The sequence below is a fragment of the Stenella coeruleoalba genome (genome assembly GCF_951394435.1).
Source record: "Stenella coeruleoalba genome assembly, chromosome: 18".
NCBI lineage: Eukaryota > Metazoa > Chordata > Mammalia > Artiodactyla > Delphinidae > Stenella > Stenella coeruleoalba.
Window position 1 is genome coordinate 32,127,024 of NC_137164.1, and position 12,019 is coordinate 32,139,042.

The 12,019-nt window shown below is 32.7% G+C and overlaps 1 protein-coding gene across 1 annotated transcript in view; it reads right to left on the reverse strand.

Moving 5' to 3' along the window:
* The window catches only part of DIAPH3 (diaphanous related formin 3), a 413,319-nt gene that overhangs the window by 26,265 nt on the left and 375,035 nt on the right, over positions 1-12,019 (reverse strand). The window contains 1 exon segment of the mRNA XM_079902970.1: positions 8,028-8,163. Coding sequence (XP_079759096.1) covers positions 8,028-8,163 — 136 coding nt within the window.

The following is a 12,019-nucleotide window of genomic DNA, read 5'->3' on the forward strand; positions in this document are numbered from 1 at the left end:
ATTTGCAGAGACGTGGATGGACCTAGAGACTGTCATACAGAGTGAAGTAACTCAGAAAGAGAAAAACAAATATATTAATGCATGTATGTGGAATCTAGAAAAATGGTACAGATGAACCAGTTTGCAAGGCAGAAATAGAGTCAAAGATGTAGAGAACAAATGTATGGATGCAAAGGGGGGATAGTGGGGTGAGGGTGGGGGGATAAATTGGGAGATTGGGATTGACATATATACACTAATATGTATAAAATAGATAACTAATAAGAACCTACTATGTAAAAAAATAAATAAAATAAAATTCAAAAAGAAAAAGATACAAATGAACTTATTTACAAAATCGAAACAGACTCACAGACTTCAAAAACAAGCTATGGTTACAAAGGGGAAATGTGGGGTGGGGGGAGGGATAAATTAGTAATTTGGGATTATATATACACACTACCGTATATAAAATAGATAATCAACAAGGACCTACTGTATGGCACAGGGAGCTCTAGTCAATATTCTGTAATAACCTATATGGGAAAAGAATCTGAAAAATAATGGATATATGTATATGTATAACTGAATCACCTTGTTGTACACCTGAAACTAACACAACATTATAAATCAACTATACTCCAATATAAAATAAAAATTAAAAAAAATTAAACCTCTTGTAAATCATGTATACTTCAATAAAAAAATTAAAAAGAAAAAGTGGGGCAGGGAGGTGCTAGTTCTAGGCATTGGGATATACAAATCTTTGGATAAGCAGAAGAATCAAAGTAGAATCTGAAGCATTTGGGAAGCATTCCTAATTTGGCAATTCTCTCAAAACTTCCCAAGACAGAGGAAGAGGCTATCTAGTTTAAAACCATTGATATGGCACTAAAGAGATAGTTGTCCCTCTCACAGGTTTTAAGGGAAGACAATTCTCAACAAATGTATACAATACATAGGTATAGTCTAGTGCCAGTCACCAATTACTAAAATTGTTTTGGTCCCTATTTTCTATACTATAGAAAATTTTTTCTATAGAAAACAGCAACTATTGTGCTGTTTTCTATAACAGCACAATAGTTAAAAATACGACTTCTGGGACTATCACATTAAGTGAAGTAAGTCAGATGGAGAGAGAAAAGTATATCACTTAGAGATGAAATCTAAAAAAATAATATAAATCAACTTATTTACAAAACAGAAACAAACTCACAGACATAGAAAACAAACTTATCGTTACCATAGGGGAAAGAAGAAGGGGGAGGGATAAATTAGCATTATGGAACTAACAGCTACACACCACTATATATAAAACAGATAAATAATAAGGATTTACTGTATAGCACAGGGAACTATATTCAATATCTTGTATTAACCTATCATGAAAAAGAATCTAAAGCTGTACACCTGAAATAACACAATATTGTAAATCAACCATAGTTCAATTAAAAAAAATTTAAAGAACTAAAAATAAAAACATGACCTCTGGTCAGAAAACATGAGTCTTGGCTTCACTTCTTGCTAAAACTGTGACCATGTACAAAAGGAATTAACTGACTCTTTGATAAAAATAGTCTTCTAAGATCACTGCAACTATTGCATGCAATAATGAACACATACAGAGCCTGGCAAATATGTGATACATAAAATGGTGGTGGTAGTGGTAATGATAGCAGTAGTAGTGGGTGTTGTTGCTTTTATTATTATTATTATTCCTTAAAAGATGAAGGTAAGAAAAGAGAAATAATCAATGCCAATGCAATCTAATTTATTTATTCTTCTAAGTAGAGAAATAATTAAAACTGTTTGATATGCATAAATGGCCAAAAGATGCTAAAAAACTGAAAGCACTACTCTATAAAACTAGAATGTATGCAATTATGGAAAATAATCTAAGTTTTACGATATATGTAGAGGACACGGTAATTGTCAAGCCTTTGAAAGCAAGTACACACATTAATTGCATAACTTTGAGACTGGAAGAGACATTCCCAAGTAGTATTTCTGTAATATGTACTTCCTCTAAAATGGAGGCCTAATTGCTTAGTTATTCTAAATTGCAGAATGGAAAACAAAGGAGCAGTTTTGGCCATGTAGGTAAACAACAGATTTCTAAAAGCTAATTATCTCTTTATTTAATAGACTGAAGTTGTACCAAATGAGACATTTAAGTTTAATAAATAATAAACAAATTGTAACCTAAAGACTAAAATATAGAAGCTGCTCATACAGTTTTTATTGCTCCATTAAATAAGCTCTTATTTACTTCCTTCACAAAACATAATTATACAACACTGGGTCCATTTCAAGACCATTCTGATGTGCTATTTAAAAATTAAGTGAATCAACTTACATACTCAGGAAGTCTTAAAGCATAATATTTGAATTCTATTATCAAACACCCTATTCATTTCCATGATTAAGAAACAGAAGTGCAGCTTTGAAAAAGTTGTACATAATCACATAAAATCACTATGTGTCTTACTAGAAATGATCACACATAAGGATAGCTACACACTTTAAATAAATTTCACTGTCTACACTTTAATTTCTACATCAGATGTTTAATACTTTCAGTATCTTCTAAATAAAAATAATTCAAATTTAAACATCAACCTCAGAGAATGTATTCAAAATTCAACCAATTAAACAAGGACATCGTGAAAATGTAGTTAATTTGCTTGTTTGTTTAATGTAATACCGAATCATTCAACAGAAATAACCACAACTGCGTATGTGAATATTTAAGAGACCTCCAGGCTCATCATTTTTAAAGAAAACAAAAATGAGACAAATGACCTTTTAATGCCATTACATAATACAAGATGCTGTGCTTCTTAGTTTTGCTGCTCAAAAGGATTTTTAATGCTTCATTTTTCTTCTTAGGGAAACAGCCCCACCATCCCATGTTTATTTTCATTCTACTAACAAAAATAAGATTCTGAAATGATAGTGATAATAAATAGTAGACTTGAAAATAGTTGCTTGCTGTCTTGCCAAGGGCAAGTAGTGATTTATGATGGATAAGAAAAGCAGGGATTGAATTTACTCTACTGCCTCGGGTGATGGTACAAGAGTTTGTACATCTGTGAAAAAACACAGTTCTTATTTGCATGGTGAAAATACTAAAGTCATGAAAATATACGGAAGGAAGCTTCCTGTGGGTTTAGGGTAGGGTTATGTGAAGATTTTTCTCCTTCTCTATCATTCAGGGGTATGTGCTCTACATACAGAAATAAGAAAAAACAAGAAGTTCCTGGTCCAGAGAGGTGGCAAAACACTACTATAAATTGAACAATTTGCCCTTCTACATTCTTTTGAAAAAAGGAAAGCCAGGGCAACAACTTCTACAAAGATTAGAGCAATACCATATTCTGTATGAAAATATAACACCCAGAAAGAAAAATAATATAAAGTTTTAGCTGATCCTCACAATAAGATGTTTAAAAAATGCCTACTATTAGCATATATAGCATAGTAAATATACAGGAGACCGGTTATCCTATCAGTTTATAAGGAGTTTTAAAACCAATATTTTAAATGAATAAGTTTGATATACATTAATATTCTCTTTAGTTCTGAAGACCAAATTTCATCTCCAGCACACACCAACACAGCCAGTCTCTATTTTCATCTCATTATCCTGTCTTACTTTACTTCTCATAACTTTTTATAATCTGAAATTATCTTACATATGTGGTTGTCTGATTCACTCATTATAATTATAAACTTCATCACAGCAGAAACCTTATTTATCCTTATTTACCACTGTAATCACAGCACATAGGAAAAAAAAACTGTTGATGAATAAAAGAAACAAAAGTGGCCTAGCTAGTAATTTTTTCTATACCAATAAAATAATAATGGAAGACCACTGCAATTATATTTTTCATAATAATACAATGTATTGACGAAAAGCATGTTCTACATCTAATATGGAAACAAAAAGGTGACTTCATATTTGTACTATTTTTAAAACAGTACTATTTTTAAATATGAAAAAAGGTATCAACAAATAGTAATAATATATTTGATTCTTATATGACTTACTTGGCTATAACCACTACATTAATACTGAGACTGAATATTTTGTTTTTCTGTGCTAATAATCATGTTATGGTTAAAGGAAAATTAAAGACCATTCAGAATAATCATCATCTACTGGGATTTTAGAAGAGGTCTTTACTTCAGTGAGAAAATTATATATTTAGGTGCTATGAAATTTGGGATATAGCCCTAAATTCTTTAAAATTCTACAGTACAGGAAAATAATTCAAAGTTGATTTCCAAAATTTTCAAAAGAACTGCATCATAGCTTTCTATTGTATCAAATGCTGTATGCTCTTTATCAAATGATTGATTAAATCTATTAAAATATTCACATAATATATAGTATTAAAATATTTATTTAATATTGTTTATATAAATCAATGTTAGCCAGACTATCCTTTGAAGAATACTCTCCGGAAAATGTCAAAATGTATGGTACATATGGACCTCTGCATATAAAGGCTTTGGGAGCTCCCATCAAGTGAGAGCCTTACATTTATTTGAAACCCATCTACGATAATTTCCAGACCATGTTTGGGAAGAGATAGTATAGAAAAATCTCATAAAATAATCCAATAGGTCGAATAAGATGAGCTCCAATTTACAAAAGATGTAATAGAAAACTTTCCTTAAATTTATCTGAAAAATCAAAAATATTCAAATTTATTTTAATAATTAAGAATAGAAAAGTAACAACCTCAACATAAAATTACGTATCTGAAAACAAAATAAACCAGCTATTAGCCATAATTGATCGTCAAATTTTAGAACAGTTTTGATAGAATTCAGAAACAGACCCTAGTAAATTAAAAATTATACATCAAATATATGAATGATTAAGAAAGAATTACAAATAAATGGAGCAGAATAGTATTATGAATAACTTAAACTAAAAAAAGATTGAAGCAGAATATGAAATTGCTGAAGGGATGATTTTCTAAACCTAAAGATGATAGAAAAAAATCACAAAAACAACGATTATAATAAAACATTACATAAAAAGAAACACATGTCAAGATATAAAAATAAAAAGCCAAATTGAGAAAATCTATTTAAAAGGTAAATATTGATGCATAATAAACTAACACATAAATCAATTAGGAAAAAGACTAAGACAACACAATTCACCAAGGAGGATATACAAATGCACCATAAACACTGAAAAAATGTCCAGATTCAGTAATATTCAAAGAACTGCAACTGAAGATAATGAAATACAACTTTTTAATCTATTAAATTAACAAAAACCTTAAAAAATGAGAATACTCAACTAAGACACATTCATAAACTAACTAAATGTTAAAAGTTGGTGAAATTAGAATAATACTTCTGGAAATCAATTTGGTAACATGCACCAAAAGTCTTAAAAATATTTACCCTTTTCTATTCCATATTCTAATAATTACAAATAGTTTCAATTAGTTATAAATAAATAAATATCACACTGAAAAGTTGGAAATAACTATTGTTCTATGACCTCACATTGACAAATGTAACATGGTATATCCAGTGGAGGCAACAACATAGATATTACAAATTACAAATTAAAAATCACAAGTTATGTAAAACATGAAACATTCAGAAAGTTCAGCAAGGTAATGTGAGACACTAAGTTCACGTTGTTAAAAGGTACAAGCTTTTAAAACTGAAGGAAAAATGTGTCAAAATATTAACAGTGATTCTTTGGATTATGGATAATGGTCTTTGATCCAATACTTTTTAGGTGATTTTCTATAACATGAAAATATTATTTTCAAATTGGAAAATAAAATAAACTTAATTATTTTTAAAAATGAAAACTTCCTTCAGGAGAAATAGAAATTTAAATGAAAACATTATTAAGATTACATTGGATGTGAGGTTTCATTAAAATTTTTGCTTCCTGTCAGGTTTCAACTTTCCAGACTGATTGCTAAAAAGGCTCTGTGTGACAGACGCGTAGGTAAAACCCACAAACAGTACACAGCCAGTCTGCCATCAAGTAACCCATCTAGATGACTTGTTAACCAACACAAAATGAGCTAATGTTCAAATATCAGAATGTCTGGTAAATTAGGCAGTAATACATTATTTTAAAAAGGTGTTCAGAAGTTTCTTTTAAAAATCAGTGCTAAGTTTTCCTGATCTCCATTTTGTTAACACTTTAAGATACCTCTGAGAACACTTCCTGAATTTCAAATGTACTCCTGTGAACAAGAAATTGTGCTTGGATAATTTTTTCCCCTAGAAGAAACATGTACAATACATTAAGATACTCAGCTTGCTTTATTAAAGATAAAATATGCCTGTAAAAGTGAAAGTAAAGAAGGCAAAAAAGGCACCTCGGTTTACCCCAGGGAAACCTTAGGTGAATTTGCAGCCCTGAGTTGTAAACTATGGTAATTGAGCAGTGAAGTTGATGGATTTTAATTAAAGTTTTCTGCAATCCTTAGTGGCTTGGAGGTGGAAGAGACGGAATTTTGAGAGGGTAAAAATATAACTACAATTTACTTAATTCTTTTGCTTCTAACTTAGTGGTAACTTTTAGCTTTAGAAAATATACATATACGTCTCTGTAAAACAGTAGTTTTCCTACGTTTTCTTTTAAATTTTTTCCAAGAACTTTTTTTTTTTTTTTTGCTGTATGCGGGCCTCTCACTGTTGTGGCCTCTCCCGTTGCGGAGCACAGGCTCCGGATGCACAGGCTCAGCGGCCATGGCTCACGGGCCCAGCCGCTCTGCGGCATGTGGGATCCTCCCAGACCGGGGCACGAACCCATGTGCCCTGCATCAGCAGTAAGACTCCCAACCACTGCACCACCAGAGAAGCCCCCAAGAACATTTTAATAAAGAAAATTTCAGGGATTGCCCTGGTGGCACAGTGGATAAGAATCCACCTGCCAATGCAGGGGACACAGGTTCAATCCCTGGTCCAGGAAGATCCCACATGCCACACAGCAACTAAGCCAGTGTGCCACAACTACTCAGCCTGCACTCTAGAGCCCGTGAGCCACAACTACTGAGCTCATGTACCACAACTACTGAAGCCCGCATGCCTAGAGCCCATGCTCCACAACAAGAGAAGCCACCACACTGCAACGAAGAATAGCCCCCACTCACAGCAACTAGAGAAAGCCTGTGCGCAGCAACAAAGACCCAACGCAGCCAAAAATAAATAAACAAAATAATTTAAAAAAAAAAAAACAGAAAATTTCAAAATACAAAGGTAGAGAAAATGGTGTAGTGAACACATCCAACCCTCCAAGTACCCATCACCCAACTTTACCGCGTAATATTTACAGCCAATCTTGTGTCATCTATACACCTGCCTACTTTCCAGTCATGCTAGGCTATTTTGACTGAAATCCCAGATATAATATCTTTTCATCTATAAACTTTCAGTACGAGTCTCTAAAAGAGACTTTAAAACATATTCACAACAATGTTGTCACGTCTACAAGAAAAAATAAAGTATTGAAATTTTTCAGACTACTTTTTTCTACATTTGTTTGGATCAGAGTATATATAAGTTTCATTTATTACAATTAGTCGATATGTCTCTTTAAGTCTCTTTTAATCAGTAAGTTTCCCCTCCATCATATTTTCCCCTTCCTTAAGAGTATTTTGTTAAAGAAAACAGGTTACTTGTCCCAGAGAATTTCCCACAGTTTCCTATAGTTAATTTATTCACTGACATAAATTCTTGCAGATTGATTATTTAAGTAGTAGCCAAAGAACTGGTTATTTAAGTAGTTGCCAAAGAACTGCTAATATAATGGAACTACAACAGTACACCAGAGGACCAAAATCACCTATGACCAATATCAGAATTAAACCACTACTTGTTAGTAAACTAAAGTGGGGAAAGCCCATAAAAGAAAGAATTGCTCTACTGTTTAACTATACAAATAAGCGATCCTGTCTTCCTTTTTCACAGAAGTATATTAAACTGCTGATAAAGTAACCCATATTAATCTTGGTGTACACAGTATAAATAGCAAATTTGATAGTACTCACCAGTCTTCATTTCTAACAGGCGCTTTTTCTTTCGTTGGCGTTCAAGTCTTTCCTTCTCTGCCAATTCTTTGGCTATCCTGGCACGTTTTTCTTTTTCCTCTGCTTCTCTTTTTTTGAAATTGTCCTTCATTGCTTGCTATTACAAACAAATTTTGGAAAATGATCAATATTAACCACAGGGATTCCACAAAGAAAATGGAAAATTATTAATCTGTAGAATTGTGATTAAATGTCCTTTAAGTAATGGCTACTTCTTATATTAGTAACACAGTCTTTTAAAATATTAGCACATGAATAGCTACCTTATATTACAAACCATTATTTAACAATTTCTTTCATACAGAGAGAAGTGTCACAAGGATGACTAAAGAAATATTTAGCATTTCAAAGTCAGGCCCTCTGACTGTTCATCAAAACCAATAATGACATGTGAACCATAAGAAGATCTCAATAGATATGTGATTAGTTACTTTCTTATTTTTTAAATTTTTATGCAAATCAAGAAATGCCACTCATGTGGCATTTGTGGGAATTAGCAGGTAATCACAGATATTTCAAAGTGCCAACAAACAGCATGGCATAATATTACACTCTCCTGTGGAGATCATATTCTCAGGACCAATGAATCCAAACAGGTTATCTAATTGCTAGTTTATCACTAATAGAATTAAGTAGAAAAGTATATAATTAAACTTTAGCAAGTAGGTGGCATGTTATTTTGGGGGGAGGCTTTAATTTCTTCTTTACTATAATATTCTTCTTTTTTCTTTACCCTAGGGATAATGCAAGTTTTTCTTTAGAAATAAAATAAAAAACAGAATAAAGTATTATTGATCAAAACAATAAAAGGAAAATTGCAAAGAAAAAAGGAGGAATAAAAAGCACAGAATAAAGGGAATATTAAACTCAGCCATTCATCCATCCATGCAATAAACATTTACTGAGAGACTGAATAGTAAATGGTACTAACCTAAAGACTTGGGAAATAGAGATATAGTTCTAAAACAAGTTTACATTCTGTGTGATAGGGTGGGACAGGAGGCAAAGACAGATGATAAACAATTAAAATCTTTAATAAATATAGTACTACAAAAAAAAAATTAAAAGAATGATGTGATAGAATGCCTGGACAGTTAACTTACATTAGGTGGTCAGATAAGGCCTCCCTTTCTGATTTGATTCAAGCTCAAAGTCAAGGACCTACCCAGATAATGATCTGGGAAAAAAACAAATGCAAAGGCTGTTGGGTTGGAGAGAGAAGAAAGAGGCCAGTATGGTGGTGTTAGATAAGGTCAGAAGATATGCTGGGGCCTGATCATTTAGGATCTTCTAGAACAAGATAGGGGGTTAGAGTTTCTTTCAAGGAAGTAGGAAACAACTAAAGACTTTCAAGTAAGAGAGTGCGAAACTAAGTACTCTAAGATACAAGTACTAATGAAGCACCTTTGTTCCAAACTATTTTTTCAAAGATATTTATATAGTGAACACTCTTGGTAGAGGTAGTGTCTACCTCTTAAGCAAATGGATATGTTTACTGTCCAGTATGATAAACTGGAGCAAAGGTCAAATAGTCTTACTAATTCTGAAAAACGATTGGGTTCCCTAAATTCAGGATTTCCTTCCAGTAATACAAAGCACTATGTGTGTAGGTATTAAACCCAGCCCTCTTCACATTGCCCTGTGGGAACCTGAGATCAGTAATCTATGAAAATATTTACTCTAGCTATGACTAGTGCTGTAATAAACCATTCTTTGTTTCTGACCCCATGGTCTTTTGTTTTTACCAACATCTACGAAACTATGGAAATCATGAAACTTTGATAAATTCTCAGATTCTTCACAGTTCGTGACATATAGTAACACTAAATATTATTGCTAAGCTATGAAATACCAGCTGCAATAATACATATTTTAATATGCAATCCGTCCTTTCCTCAAAATGGAATCTGCATCCCCCATTCTGACTCAGAATGATTGTGTGCTTGTTCACTACAATGAAAGTAAGAGGCAGAAGCAAGACTTGAAAGCTATCTACAGTTTATATTTTTTCCACCATGTGGCTTCATATTGATGCAGCATACGTTAAGCACCAGCTATAAGACGACAGCTGCTAAAAAGTCAACATAAGTTAGGAAAAGTGAAGGCAACCTATAAAATGGACAACCACGAATAAATGGACAAATTCTTAGAAAGGTATAATTTCCTAAGACTGAAGCAGGAAGAATTAGAAAATATAAGCAGACCTATCACAAGTAATGAAATTGAAACCATAATTAAAAATCTTCCAACAAACAAAAGTCCAGGACCAGATGGCTTCACAGGCAAATTCTATCAAACTTTTAGAGAAGACCTAACAGCGATCCTTCTCAAACTCTTCCGAAAAACTGCAGATGGAGAAACACTCCCAAATCCATTCTACAAAGCCACCATCACTCTGATACCAAAACCCGAAAAAGAAATCACAAAAAAAAGAAAATTATAGAACAATATCACTGATGAACATAGATGCAAAAATCCTGAACAAAATACTAGCAAAAAGCACATTAAAAGGATCATACACCATGATCAAGTGGGATTTATCCCAGGGATGCAAGGATTCTTCAATATATGCAAATCACTCAATGTGATATACCACATTAACAAATTAAGGAATAAAAACCGTATGATCATCTCAATAGATGCAGAAAAAGCTTTTGACAAAATTCAACACCCATTTATGATAAAAACTCTCCAGAATGTGGGCATAGAGGGAACCTATCTCAATATAATAAAGGTCATATATGACAAACAAGCATCATACTCAATGGTGAAAAACTGAAAGCATTTCCTCTAAGATCAGGAAGAAGACAAGGATGTCCACTCTCACCACTATTATTCAACATCGTTTTGGAAGTCCAAGCCATGGCAATCAGAGAAGAAAAATAAATAAAAGGAATACAAATTGGGAAAGAAGAAGTAAGACTATCACTGTTTGCCGATGACATGATATTATACATAGAAAATCCTAAAGATGATACCAGAAAACTACTAGAACTAATCAATGAATTTAGTAAGGTTGCAGGATACTAAATTAATGCACAAAATCTCTGGCATTCCCATACACCAACAACGAAAAATCAGAAAGTGAAATTAAGGAAACACTCCCATTTACCATTACAACAAAAAGAATACAATATCTAGGAATAAACCTGCCTAAGGAGGCGAAAGACTTGTACTCAGAAAACTATAAAACACTGATGAAAGAAATCAAAGATGACATAAACAGATGGAGAAATATACCATGTTCTTGGACTGGAAGAATCAATATTGTGAAAATGACTATACTACCCAAAGCAATCTACAGATTCAATGCAATTCCTATCAAACTACTAATGGCATTCTTCACAAACTTAGAACAAAAAATTTTACAGTTCATGTGGAAACACAAAAGACACCTAATAGCCAAAGCAATCTTGAGAAAGAAAAATGGAGCTGGAGGAATCAAGCTCCCCAACTTCAAACTATACCACAAAGCTACAGTAATACAGAATGGTACTGCTACAAAAACAGACATATAAATTAATGGTACAGCATAGAATGCCCAGAGATAAACCCACGCACATATGGGCACCTAATCTATGACAAAGGAGGCAAGAAAATACAATGGAGAAAAGACAGCCTCTTCAATAAGTGGTGCTGGGAAAACTGGACAGCTACACATAAAAGAATGAAATTAGAGCACTACATAACACCATACACAAAAATAAACTCCAAATGGATTAAAGACTTAAATGTAAGACCAGACACTATAAAACTCTTAGAGGAAAAACACTCTTTGACATAAACCACAGCAAGATCTTTTTTGACCCACCTCCTAGAGTAATGGAAATAAAAAGAAAAATAAACATATGGGACTTAATTAAACTTAAAAGCGTTTGCACAGCAAAGGAAACCAAAAACAAGACACAAAGACAACCCTCAGAATGGGAGAAAATATTTGCAAATGAAATAAG